Genomic DNA, 14607 nt, shown 5'->3' with positions numbered 1-14607 from the left:
CATCATAATTCTAAAAGGACAAAGGGTGTTAAAAAAATAGCCTGAAGGCTTTGTGTCTTAATGCAAGGAGTATCCGTAATAAGGTGGATGAATTAACTGTGCAAATAGATGTTAACAGATATGATGTGATTGGGATTACAGAGACGTGGCTCCAGGATGATCAGGGCTGGGAACTCAACATCCAAGGGTATTCAACATTCAGGAAGGATAGAATAAAAGGAAAAGGAAGTGGGGTAGCATTGCTGGTTAAAGAGAAGATTAATGCAATAGTTAGGAAAGATGTTAGCTTGGATGATATGGAATCTATATGGGTAGAGCTGCAGAACACCAAAGGGCAAAAAACGTTAGTGGGAGTTGTGTACAGACCTCCAAACAGTAGTAGTGATGTTGGGGAGGGCATCAAACAAGAAATTAGGGGTGCATGCAATAAAGGTGCAGCAGTTATCATGGGTGACTTTAATATGCACATAGTCATGCAATAAGGTGGAGGAGGATTTCCTGGAGTGCATAAGGGATGGTCTTCTAGACCAATATGTCAAGGAACCAACTAGGGGGGGGCAGCCATCTTAGACTGGGTGTTGTGTAATGAGAGAGGATTAATTAGCAATCTCGTTGTGCGAGGCCCCTTGGGGAAGTGTGACCATAATATGGTGGAATTCTACATTAAGATGGAGAATGAAACAGTTAATTCAGAGACCATGGTCCAGAACTTAAAGAAGGGTAACTTTGAAGGTATGAGGCGTGAATTGGCTTGGATAGATTGGCGAATGATACTTAAGGGGCTAACAGTGGATGGGCAATGGCAGACATTTAGAGACCTCATGGATGAACTACAACAATTGTACATTCCTGTCTGGCGTAAAAATAAAAAAGGGAAGGTGGCTCAACCGTGGCTATCAAGGGAAATCAGGGATAGTATTAAAGCCAAGGAAGTGGCATACAAATTGGCCAGAAATAGCAACGAACCCGGGGACTGGGAGAAATTTAGAACTCAGCAGAGGAGGACAAAGGGTTTGATTAGGGCAGGGATAATAGAGTACGAGAGGAAGCTTGCAGGGAACATTAAAACGGACTGCAAAAGCTTCTATAGATATGTAAAGAGGAAAAGGTTAGTAAAGACAAACGTAGGTCCCCTGCAGTCAGAATCAGGGGAAGTCATAACAGGGAACAAAGAAATGGCAGACCAATTGAACAAGTACTTTGCTTCGGTATTCACTAAGGAGGACACAAACAACCTTCTGGATATAAAAGGGATCAGGGGGTCTAGTAAGAATGAGGAACTGAGGGAAATCCTTATTAGTCGAGAAATTGTGTTGGGGAAATTGATGGATTGAAGGCCGATAAATCCCCAGGGCCTGATGGTCTGCATCCCAGAGTACTTAAGGAGGTGGCCTTAGGAAATAGCGGATGCATTGACAGTCATTTTCCAACATTCCATAGACTCTGGATCAGTTCCTTTGGAGTGGAGGGTAGCCAATGTGACCCAACTTTTAAAAAAGGAGGGAGAGAGAAAACAGGGAATTATAGACCGGTCAGCCTGACATCGGTAGTGGGTAAAATGACGGAATCAATTAATAAAGATGTCATAACAGCGCATTTGGAAAGAGGTGACATGATAGGTCCAAGTCAGCATGGATGTGTGAAAGGGAAATCATGCTTGACAAATCTTCTCGAATTTTTTGAGGATGTTTCCAGTAGAGTGGACAAGGGAGAACCAGTTGATGTGGTGTATTTGGACTTGTAGAATTCTTCATTAAGATGGAGAGTGACACAGTTAATTCCGAGACTAGGATCCTGAACTTAAATAAACATAGAAACATAGAAAATAGGTGCAGGAGTAGGCCATTCGGCCCTTCGAGCCTGCACTGCCATTCAATGAGTTCATGGCTGAACATGCAACTTCAGTACCCCATTCCTGCTATCTCGCCATACCCCTTGATCCCCCTAGTAGTAAGGACTACATCTAACTCCTTTTTTGAATATATTTAGTGAATTGGCCTCAACAACTTTCTGTGGTAGAGAATTCCACAGGTTCACCACTCTCTGGGTGAAGAAGTTTCTCCTCATCTCAGTCCTAAATGGCTCAACCCTTATTCTTAGACTGTGACCCCTTTGCACAAGAGATTAATGTGCAAAGTTCAAGCACATGGGATTGGGGGTAGTGTGCTGACGTGGATTGAGAACTGGTTGGCAGACAGGAAGCAAAGAGTAGGAGTAAATGGGTATTTTTTCAGAATGGCAGGCAGTGAATAGTGGGGTACCGCAAGGTTCTGTGCTGGGGCCCCAGCTGTTTACATTGTACATTAATGATTTAGATGAGGGGATTAAATGTAGTATCTCCAAATTTGCGGATGACACTAAGTTGGGTGGCAGTGTGAGCTGCGAGGAGGATGCTATGAGACTGCAGAGTGACTTGGAAAGGTTAGGTGAGTGGGCAAATGCATGGCAGATGAAGTATCATGTGGATAAATGTGAGGTTATCCACTTTGGTGGTAAAAACAGAGAGACAGACTATTATCTGAATGGTGACGGGTTAGGAAAAGGGGAGGTGCAACGAGACCTGGGTGTCATGGTACATCAGTCATTGAAGTTTGGCATGCAGGTACAGCAGGCGGTTAAGAAAGCAAATGGCATGTTGGCCTTCATAGCGAAGGGATTTGAGTACAGGGGCAGGGAGGTGTTCCTACAGTTGTACAGGGCCTTGGTAAGTCCACACCTGGAGTATTGTGTACAGTTTTGGTCTCCTAACTTGAGGAAGAACATTCTTGCTATTGAGGGAGTACAGCGAAGGTTCACCAGACTGATTCCCGGGATGGCGGGACTGACATATCAAGAAAGACTGGATCAACTGGGCTTGTATTCACTGGAGTTCAAAAGAATGAGAGGGGATCTCATAGAAACGTTTAAAATTCTGATGGGTTTAGACAGGTTAGATGCAGGAAGAATGTTCCCAATGACGGGGAAGTCCAGAACCAGGGGTCACAGTCTAAGAATAAGGGTTGAGCCATTTAGGACCGAGATGAGGAGAAACTTCTTCACCCAGAGAGTGGTGAACCTGTGGAATTCTCTACCAAAGAAGTTTTTGAGGCCAATTCACTAAATATATTCAAAAAAGGAGTTAGATGTAGTCCTTACTACTAGGGGGATCAAGGGGTATGGCGAGATAGCAGGAATGGGGTACTGAAGTTGCATGTTCAGCCATGAACTCATTGAATGGCAGTGCAGGTTCGAAGGGCCGAATGGCCTACTCCTGCACCTATTTTCTATGTTTCTATGTTTATTTAAGTTCAGGATCCTAGTCTCGGAATTAACTGTGTCACTCTCCATCTTAATGAAGAATTCTACAATATTATGGTCACTCTTCCCCCAAGGGGCATCGCACAACAAGATTGCCAATTAATCTCCTCTCACTGCACAAGACCCAGTCTAGGATAGCCTGTTCTCTAGTTGTTCCTCGACATATTGGTCGAGAAAATCATCCCTTATACACTCCAGGAAATCCTCCTCCGCTGTATTGCTACCAGTTTGATTAGCCCGAAGTATTTTAAAGTCACCCATGATAACTGCTGTACCTTTATTGCACGCATCCCTAATTTCCTGTTTGATGCCATCCCCAACCTCACTACCACTATTTGGTGGTCTGTACACAACTCCTACTAGTGTTTTCTGCCCTTTGGTGTTCCGCAGCTCTACCCATACAGATTCCACATCATCCAAGCTAATCTCCTTCCTTACTATTGCGTTAATCTCCTCTTTAACCAGCAACGCTACCCCACCTCCTTTTCCTTTCTGTCTATCCTTCCTGAATATTGAATACCCCTGGATGTTGAGTTCCCAGCCTTGGTAACCCTGGAGCCATGTCTCCGTAATCCCAATTATATCATATCCGATAAGAGCTATCTGCGTAGTTAATTCACCCACCTTATTACGAATGCTCCTCGCATTGAGCCACAGAGCCTTCAGGCTTGTTTTTTTTAAACACTCTTTGCCCTATTAGAATTATGTTGTTATGTGGTTCTTTTTGATGTTTGCCTTTGATTTCTCTGCCCTCCAACGTTCCTTATCTCTTTTCTACCTTTTGCTTCTGCCCCCATTTTACTTCCATCTGTCTCCCTGCATCGATTCCCATCCCCGTGCCATATTAGTTTAAACCCTCCCCAACAGCACTAGCAAACACTCTCCCTAGGACATTGGTTCCGGTCCTGCCCAGATGCAGACCGTCCGGTTTGTACTTGTCCCACCTCCCCCAGAACCGGTTCCAATGTTCCAGGAATTTGAATCCCTCCCTCTTGCACCATTCCTCGAGCCACGTATTCATCTTAACTATCCTGCTATTTCTACTCTGACTAGCACGTGGCACTGGTAGCAATCCTGAGATTTCTACTTTTGAGGTCCTACTTTTTAATTTAACTCCTAGCTCCCTAAATTCAGCTTGTAGGACTTCATCCCGATTTTTACCTATATCGTTGGTACCTATATGCACCACAACAACTGGCTGTTCACCCTCCCCCTCCAAAATGCCCTGCAGCCACTCCGAGACATCCTTGACCCTTGCACCAGGGAGGCAACATACCATCCTGGAGTCTCGATTGCGGCTGCAGAAATGACTATCTATTCCCCTTACAATCGAATCCCCTACCACTATAGCTCTCCCACTATTTTTTCTTACCTCCTGTGCAGCAGAGCCACCCATGGTACCATGAACTTGGCTGCTGCTGCCTTCCCCTAATGAGTCATCTCCCCCAACAGTACCCAAAACGGTATATCTGTTTTGGAGGGAGATGATCGCAGGGGACCCCTGCACTACCTTCCTTCCACTGATGGTCACCCATTCCCTATCTGACTGAGTAATCTTTACCTGCGGTGTGACCAACTCACTAAACGTGCTATTCACGACATCTTCAGCATCGCGGATGCTCCAGAGTGAATGCATGCGCAGCTCCAGTGCCGCAATGCGGTCTGTCAGGAGCTGCACTGGACACACTTCCTGCGCACGTAGTAATCAGGGATACTGGAAGCGTCCCTGACTTCCCACATAGCACAGGAGGAGCATAACACGGGTCTGGGCTCTCCTGCCATGACTTAACCCTTAAATTAACTTAATTTGGCAACAATGCCAAAGGTTACCTACTGATAAGGAAATAAAAAGAAAGAGAAAAAGATTAACTACTCATGAATCCACCAGCCAAACACTTACCCGCTTGGCTGTGACGTCACACTTCGATTTCTTTTTACTTCTTTGTTTTACCTTCGGCCTCTGCACCAGCTAGCTGCTCCCACTCGCTGCCGCCATCCTTCATCCTCCCACGCCACTCCTCTCGTGATGCTGGCCCCTCACAGAGTGTTGTTACTTCTCCCGACAATCCCGATACCTCATCACCCACCCTACTGATGGTGTCCAGGAGTGATCGCGTAAGGTCAATGCTCTCCACACTCATTGCCATTATCTGAACCACATCTGTTAGATCCTGCACCTCAGGAGAGCGCTGTTGAGCTCTGGGTGTGCCTCACTGCACCCACTGGAATCCTCAGCCTCGGACTATGAGAAACCATGAAATGTCCCAACACTCATACCACTCAATGGGCGGCACCTGCACCTCCTCCAGAGTGAGTACAACAGTGGGGGCTTCATCTCCCCCTCCCTTTCCCCCTGCCCCTTCCCCTCCCCCTCTCCCTCACCCCCATGCTCTTGGTCTGGAAGGCGGGATTGGAAGATGCTCTTCTTTCCAGGCTTGTCCACGTCTGAATCTTCTTCTGCATCGGCTTCAGACCCGTCAGGTTTGGCCTCAAGTTCTGCAAAATATAACAGAACAGACAAATGGTTAGCAGCAGAGGAGGGTGGCATGAGGAGGCTCACACAGTGCAGGCAGCAGACTCATTTGAAGGACCACGATAAATGATAGCACAGTGCATCAATCGAAGCATAGCTGACGGAGACATCCCCATGAACCGAAGCATGGCTAACCCGCGCAGTACTTAACATTTAGCAAAGCCAGACTGTGGAATTTGCAGGGCTTACTCTCTCCCTCGAGTGTGTGGCCAGCTGGTGCAGTGGTGGTTGCTTTTCTCCAGGCAGGACCCATCAAAGCAGCGACCCTCTCTTACGAGGTTGTCAGTGGGCACAGATTTGCCGGGCCTCCTCCTGTTCGAGTTCTTTCCCTTTTGTTGTGTGCCACCTTCCTCTGCAAAGATGAAAATATAACTTTTTGAGGGTGTCTTTCTGCTGGGTGGGACATACAGAGGGTCACATTTACAATTGCAATTCCAGTGAATAAATAAAAATATTACTTACACTAACTATTTGACCAATGTTCTGCCACTTCTTTTTGCACTGGCCTCCAGACCTTGGGGTGGTCACCATTGCACAGCAATCTTCTGCAAGTTGCTTCCAGCGTTTCTTCATTTCTTTTGGTGAAACTCTTATATGACCTCTGCTGGAGCCCAGCTCCTGCCATCTAGCCTCAGTTACAGTAACTAGTGCCTCCACTTCATCCTGTGAGAAATTCTTGGTCCTTGAGCCGTGTTGCATATTGGCCCGGAAATTGTGGTCGGAGGCTTCCCGCGGGCAATTGCCTCCGACCTGAAACATTTCTATGAAATTACCAGGTGGTCCGGGAGGAGCCTGTGATTCCATTGGGGAGGCCTTCTCTTCCTGCACTGCGAAGTGCGCTCCCGTCCGGAGGATTCCCATGCAGAAGATGCAGTCACGTGTGACTGCTCAGCCAATCAGGTACTGTATTCCACAGCTTTCCATTAATAGGAATGAGAACTCCGTATCTTCGAGTTCTCATTGCTATTAATGAGAAAAAGAACAAAAACACGAATAAAAAATAAAAAACAGACCTCACATAATTAAAATTAATTGAAATTAAAGTTAATAAATGCCTTAGAAAAAAACAATATTTTTCCGATTTTTTTAAAGTTTTGTAATTCGGGTTAAAAATAAACTTACCAGAGTGGGCAGAGTTTATAACAATAAAGTGTGTTTATTTAATTTAATTTTATTATATTTGTGTATATTTTTAAACACTTACGCCTGTAAAAGTAATCTATGCGCCTGCTTTTTCAGGCGCAAGAATTTTGAGGACATTTGCTGGGCAGGATATGGGTAAATCCCGCAATCTTGCCCAAGCAAATGTCCTCGCTCCTGAGGTGTGGATGATCTGTCAAGCTCCAGCTTGACAGATCAGAAAAGCCAGTTTTTAACGCATGCGCATTGTATGTTGAAAACCAGCTTTTCCGACGTCTTCCCGGGTCCATAGAAACTTCGTTGGGATTTCCGGGCCAATGTATTGCAGCTCCAATTTTTCCACTGAGAATTAAAGTTCTTTAAAAATGGCCGAGTGCAGACCAAGAGATGTACTGGGCATGCGCGCCCATAGTCATGTAAAAGACGTCATTTTTTTCCCGCGCATGCGCAGAAGGGGGGAACCTCATTTTTTTTGACGCAGACATTAGGCTCCACACCCCAAAGCTAAAGGAAAGGCTGCACGGCGCAAATTTCAAAAAGTAGAATGGGGAAACTTGCAAGTTATTTTTTTGGTGTAGGCGGCAATATGGCAAAAAACGGCATTGGGGAAAATTGAGCCCATTCTCTCTCTCTCTCACACACACACACACACACACACATTCTCACACATCACACTCACACCCACACACATTCTCACATACCCACATTCACACACACCCACAATCACTCACACTCATTCACTCACTCACAATCACTCACACTCATTCATACATACACACACACACACTCACACACACACTCACTTATGCACACACACTCACTCACTCACTCAGAGTTACCTCAAGCATTGCTCACCTAATCAGCTGGAGTATTGTGTTCAATTCTGGGTACCACACTTTAGGAAGGATGTCAAGGCCTTGGTGAGGGTGCAGAGGAGATTTACCAGAATGGTACCAGGGATGAGGGACTTCAGTTATGTGGACAGACTGGAGAAGCTGGGGTTGTTCTCCTTAGGGCAGAGATTTAATTGAGGTGTTCAATATCATGAGGGGTTTTGATAGAGTAAATAAGGAGAAAATGTTTCCAGTGGCAGGAGGGTCGGTAACCAGAGGACACAGATTTAAGGTGATTGGCAAAAGAACCAGAGGGGAAATGAGGAGAATTCTTTTACACAACGAGTTGTTGTGATCTGGAATGTGCTGCCTAAAAGGGCGGTGGAAGCAGATTCAATAGTAACTTTCAAAAGGGAATTGGATAGATGCTTGAAAAGGAAAAATTTGCAGGATTACCAGGAAAGAGCAGAGGCAGCGGGACTAATTGGAGAGCTCTTTTAAAGAGCCGGCACAGGCATGATGGGCCGAATGGCCTCCTTCTGTGCTGTACGATTCTATGATCCTGTAAATAAATGACAAAATAGCAATTATGTTTTCTCACAAAGATGTCCCTTTCAATAGAACACTGCCTGATCCAGCAGATCAGTGCATGTAATACATGTAAGATCAGTGCCAGACTTACAAAGCTGGTTTGCATCACTTACTTGCTGCCTCATTTGTCCTGTCCCCTCTGTATTTAAAATTCCTCCTTACCTTTGTCTCCTGTTCCTCCTCTCTGACCAGGGTATCCTCTCTGTCCCTGCTGTCCTGGATCGCCAATAAACTCTACTCGGGTAAAACCAGACAACATATTTCCATTTAAAGCGGAAGGGTTTAGATTTTGTTTTAAAATATTCGACACTTCAGCGACCTGAGCGGTAACGGACCTGCGGAGGCTGTGGGTCCTGGAACTCCGGGTGGTCCTGGTGGTCCTGATTTTCCTGGAAAGCCACTAGATCCAGGCAGAAGAGCTGGCAAGCCCACGTCACCTTTATATCCTTTGGGTCCTGTGAGCCCTGGTGAACCTTGTGGTCCCTGGAAGCCTACGAATGACACAAATGAGAATGTTAATATTTAGGTGTTTGTACGCAATTGTTTCTCACCCATGAATTCCATTGTTTTCCCCCTTTTCCCCCTCCTTCTGCCCCCCGAATTACTTTGACTTCTTACTGGTTCCTCCCATAACACCCACACATGACCAGCTTGTATATCTGGGCCGCGAGACTGAGTATCAGGGGTTTAAAAAAAATGTTTTAATTCGTTCATGGGATGTGAGCATCACTGGCAAGGCCTGCATTTATTGCCCATCCCTAATTGCCCTTGAGAAGGTGGTGGTGAGCCATCGTCTTGAACCGCAACAGTCCGTGTGATGAAGATGCACCCACAGTGCTGTTAGGGAGGGATTTCCAGGATTTTGACCCAGCGTCGATATATTTCCATGTCAGGATGGTGTGTGACTTGGAGGGGAACTTGGAGGTGATGGTGTTCCCATGCACCTGCTGCCCTTGTCCTTCTAGGTGGTAGAGATTGGGAGGTGCTGTCGAAGATGACTTGATCGAGTTGCTGCAGTGCATCTTGTAGACAGTACGCTGGTGGTGGAGGGAGTGAACGTTTAAGGTGATGGATGGGGTGCATGGGGGGGGCGGGAGGAAGAAGAATGGAAGAGCAATAGTGGTAGGGGATTCAATAGTCAGGGGAGCAGACAGGCGTTTCTGCAGCCACAGTCGTGACTCCCTGGTGCCAGGGTCGAGGATGTCACTGAGCGGCTGCAAGGCATTCTGGGGGGAGAGGGTGAACAGCCAGAGGTTGTGGTCCATATCGGTACCAATGACATAGGTAGAAAGAGGGATGAGGTCCTGCAGGCAGAGCTTAGGGAGCTAGGAAGGAGAGAGATTAAAAAGCAGGACCTCAAAAGTAGTAATCTCCGGAATACTGCCAGTGCCATATGCTAATGAGTACAGAAATAGGAGGATAGAAAAGATGAATGCGTGGCTGGAGAGATGGTGCTGGTGGGAGGGCTTTAGATTCCTGAGGCATTGGGACCATTTTAGGGGAGGTGGAACCTGTACAAGCTGGATGGGTTTCACCTCAATGGAGCTGGGACTAATATCCTCGTGGGGGGATTTGCTAATGCTGTTGGGGAGAGTTTAAACTAGCTTGGCAGGGGGATGGGTACCAGAAAATAGACTCAGTGGGGAGAGAAGCAAAGCAGAAAAGTAGAAAGTGAATTTGGAAGACAGAGGAATCAAGTGCTGGAGAATAGACAACAAGAGAGTTTGGCACCACTAAATGGTATATACTTCAATGCAAGGAGTATAGGGATCCTGAGAGCACAGATAGACACTTGGGAGTTACAGCTATTACTGAGACATGGCTGAAAGAGGCGCAGGTATGGCAGCTCAACATGTCTGGTCACAGGGTTTTCAGACGGGATAGAGAGGGGAGTAAAAAAAAAAGAGGGGGGGTTCGAAGCAGTAATTAAAGAAACAATTACAGCTGTGAGAAGGGATGATATGTTTGAGGGGTCATCAAACGAGGCCATATAGGTTGAATTGAAGAACAAAAAAAGGGTGATCACACTACTGGGAGTGTACTATAGATGCCCAAACAGACAGAGGGAGATAGAAGATTGCTGCAAAGTGCAAAAACTATAGAGCTGTAATAGTAGGGGATTTCAACTATCCGAATATTAACTGGGAAAAAAGTCGTGTGAATGGTACAGAGGATGAGGAATTCCTAAAATGCATTCAGGAGAACTTCTTTAGCCAATATGTAACAAGCCCAACAAGGGAGGGGCGGTTCTGGACTTGGTTTTGGGGAATGTAGAGGGGCAGGTGGAAGGGTTTTCAGTGGGAGAGCATTTTGGTGCTAGTGATCATAATTCTGTAAAGTTGAGGGTAGTTATGGAAAAGGACAAAGGTGGACCAGAAAAAAAAATTCTCAATTGGGGTAAAGCCAATTTTGCTGAGCTGAGATGCGATTTGGCCAAAGTTGGCTGAGAAAGGCGACTTAGTGGTAAATCAGTGTCAGAGCAGTGGAAGGCATTCAAGGAGAAGATCCTGAGGGTACAGAGCAAGTATGTTCCTTTAAAGAAAAAAGGTGGGGCTAACAAATCTAGAATCCCCTGGATGTGAAGGGATATACAGGTAGATAGAAAGAAGAAAAGTAAAAGTGGAGGGCAGAGAAAACTAAAGCAAAAAGCAAAAAGGGCAACAATACAGCAAAATTCTAAAGGGGCAAGGTGTGTTAGAAAGACAAGCCTGAGGGCTCTGTGCCTCAATGCGAGGAGTATTCGGAATAAGGTGAACAAATTAATTGCGCAGATGTAATTGGCATCACGGAGACATGGCTCCAGGGTGACCAAGGCTGGGAACTCAACATCCAGGGGTATTCAACATTTAGGAAGGATAGATAGAAAGGAAAAGGAGGCGGGGTGGCATTGCTAGTTAAAGAGGAAATTAATGCAATAGTAAGAAAGGACATTAGCTTGGATGATATGGAATCGATATGGGTAGAGCTACAGAATACAAAAGGGCAGAAAACGCTAGTGGGAGTTGTGTACAGATCACCAAACAGTAGTAGTGAGTTTGGGGACAGCATCAAACAAGAAATTAGGGATGCATGCAATAAAGGTACAGCAGTTATCATGGGTGACTTTAATCGACATATTGATTGGACTAACCAAACTGGTAGCAATGCGGTGGAGGAGGATTTCCTGGACAGGCTAATGGAACTCAAGGTAGACAAGTCCCCTGGTCCTGATGAAATGCATCCCAGGGTATTAAAAGAGGTGGCGGAAGTTATAGCAGATGCATTCGTTATAATCTACCAAAATTCTCTGGACTCTGGGAGGTACCAGCGGATTGGAAAGCAGCTAATGTAACGCCTCTGTTAAAAAAAGGGGGCAGACAAAAGGCAGGTAACTATAGGCTGGTTAGTTTAACATCTGTAGTGGGGAAAATGCTTGAAACTATTAAGGAAGAAATAGCGGGACATCTAGATAGGAATAGTGCAATCAAGCAGACGCAGCATGGATTCATGAAGAGGAAATCATTTTTAACTAATTTACTGGAATTCTTTGAGGATATAACGAGCATGGTGGATAGGGGTATACCGATGGATGTGGTGTATTTAGATTTTCAAAAGGCATTCGATAAGGTGCTACACAAAAGGTTACTGCAGAAGATAAAGGTATTCTGGGTCAGTGGAAATGTATTAGCATGGATAGAGAATTGGCTGGCTAACAGAAAGCAGAGAGTCGGGATAAATGGGTCCTTTTCAGGTTGGAAATCGGTGGTTAGTGGTGTGCCACAGGGATCGGTGCTGGGACCACAACTGTTTACAATATACATAGATGACCTGGAAGAGGGGGCAGAGTGTAGTGTAACAAAATTTGCAGATGACACAAAGATTAGTGGGAAAGCGGGTTGTGTAGAGGACACAGAGAGGCTGCAAAGAGATTTGGATAGGTTAAGCAAATGGGCTAAGGTTTGGCAGATGGAATACAATGTCGGAAAGTGTGAGGTCATCCACCTTGGGAAAACAAACAAAAAAAGGGAATACTATTTGAATGGGGAGAAATTACAACATGCTGTGGTGCAGAGGGACCTGGGGGTCCTTGTGCATGAATCCCAAAAAGTTAGTTTGCAGGTGCAGCAGGTAATCAGGAAGGCGAATGGAATGTTGGCCTTCATTGCGAGAGGGATGGAGTACAAAAGCAGGGAGGTCCTTCTGCAACTGTATAGGGTATTGGTGAGGCCACACCTGGAGTACTGCATGCAGTTTTGGTCGCCTTACTTAAGGAAGGATATACTAGCTTTGGAAGGGGTACAGAGACGATTCACGAGGCTGATTCGAGAAATGAGGGGGTTAACTTATGATGATAGATTGAGTAGACTGGGTCTTTACTCCTTGGAGTTCAGAAGGATGAGGGGTGATCTTATAGAAACATTTAAAATAATGAAAGGGATAGACAAAATTGAGGCAGAGAGGTTGTTTCCACTGGTCGGGGAGACCAGAACTAGGGGGCACAGCCTTAAAATACGGAGGAGCCAATTTAAAACCGAGTTGAGAAGGAATTTCTTCTCCCAGAGGGTTGTGAATCTGTGGAATTCTCTGCCCAAGGAAGCAGTTGAGGCTAGCTCATAGAATGTATTCAAATCACAGATAGATAGATTTTTAACTAATAAGGGAATTAAGGGTTATGGGGAGCGGGCGGGTAAGTGGAGCTGAGTCCACGGCCAGATCAGCCATGATCTTGTTGAATGGCGGAGCAGGCTCGAGGGGCTAGATGGCCTACTCCTGTTCCTAATTCTTATGTTCTTATGTATTAGGGATGGTTTTCTAGACCAATATGTCGTGGAACCAACGAGGGAGCTGGCCATCCTAGACTGGGTGATGTGTAATGAGAAAGGACTAATTAGCAATCTTGTTGTGCGATGCCCCTTGGGGAAGAGTGACCATAACATGGTAGAATTCTTTATTAAGATGGAGAGTGACAAAGTTAATTCAGAAACTAGTGTCATGAACTTAAGGAAAGTTAACTTTGATGGTTTGAGGCGTAAATTGGCTAGAATAGACTGGCAAATGATACTTAAAGGGTTGACGGTGGATAGGCAATGGCAAACATTTAAAGATCACATGGATGAACTTCAGCAATTGTACATCCCTCTCTAGAGTAAAAATAAAATGGGGAAGGTGGCTCAACCGTGGCTAATAAAAGAAATTAAGGATAGTGTTAAATCCAAGGAAGAGGCATATAAATTGGCCAAAAAGCAACAAACCTGAGGTCTGGGAGAAATTTAGAATTCAGCGGAGGAGGACTAAGGGTTGAATTAAGAGGGGGAAAATAGAGTACGAGAAGAAGCTTGCCGGGAACATAAAGACTGACTGCAAAAGCTTCTATAGATATGTGAAGAGAAAAAGATTAGTGAAGACAAATGTAGGTCCCTTGCAGTCAGATTCAGGTGAATTTATAATGAGGAACAAAGAAATGGCAGACCAATTGAACAAATACTTTGGTTCTGTCTTCACGAAGGAAGACACAAATAACCTTCCGGAAGTATTAGGCAACCGAGGGTCTAGTGAGAAGGAGGAACTGAAGGATATCCTTATCAGGCGGGAAATTGTGTTGGAGAAATTGATGGGATTGAAGGCCGATAAATCCCCGGGGCCTGATAGTCTGCATCCCAGAATACTTAAGGAAGTGGCCCTGGAAATAGTGGATGCATTGGTGATCATTTTCCAACAGTGTATCAACTCTGGGTCAGTTCCTATGAACTGGAGGGTAGGTAATGTAACACCACTTTTTAAAAAGGGAGGGAGAGAGAAAGCGGGTAATGATAGACCGGTTTGCCTGACATCAGTAGTGGGGAAAATATTGGAATCAATTATTATGGATGAAATAGCAGCGCATTTGGAAAGCAGTGACAGGATCGGTCCAAGTCAGCATGGATTTATGAAGGGGAAATCATGCTTGACAAATCTTCTGGAATTTTTTGAGGATGTAGCTAGTAGAGTGGACAAGGGAGAACCAGTGGATGCGGTGTATTTGGACTTTCAAAAGGCTTTTGACAAGGTCCCACACAAGAGATTGGTGTGCAAAATCAAAGCGCATGGTATTGGGTGTAATATACTGACGTGGATAGAGAACTGGTTGGCACACAGGAAGCAGAGAATCAGGATAAACGGGTCCTTTTCAGAATGGTTGGCAGTGACTAGTGGAGTGCCGCAGGGCTCAGTGCTGGGACCCCAGCTCTTTACAAT

General features: G+C 45.3%; 1 protein-coding gene across 1 annotated transcript in view; it reads right to left on the bottom strand.

The window, feature by feature from the left end:
- The window catches only part of LOC139274985 (collagen alpha-6(IV) chain-like), a 401423-nt gene that overhangs the window by 127621 nt on the left and 259195 nt on the right, over positions 1 to 14607 (bottom strand). Inside the window, exons 20-21 of the mRNA XM_070891802.1 lie at positions 8730 to 8885; positions 8557 to 8628 (exon numbers count right to left, since the gene is read on the bottom strand). Of these exons, the coding sequence (XP_070747903.1) occupies positions 8557 to 8628; positions 8730 to 8885 (228 nt within the window). The remainder of the gene's footprint in view (positions 1 to 8556; positions 8629 to 8729; positions 8886 to 14607) is intronic.

This window comes from Pristiophorus japonicus, chromosome 10 (assembly GCF_044704955.1).
Source record: "Pristiophorus japonicus isolate sPriJap1 chromosome 10, sPriJap1.hap1, whole genome shotgun sequence".
Lineage (NCBI taxonomy): Eukaryota > Metazoa > Chordata > Chondrichthyes > Pristiophoridae > Pristiophorus > Pristiophorus japonicus.
The sequence above is the reverse complement of the archived record's forward strand: the minus strand, read 5'-3'. Positions and strand labels throughout refer to the sequence as shown.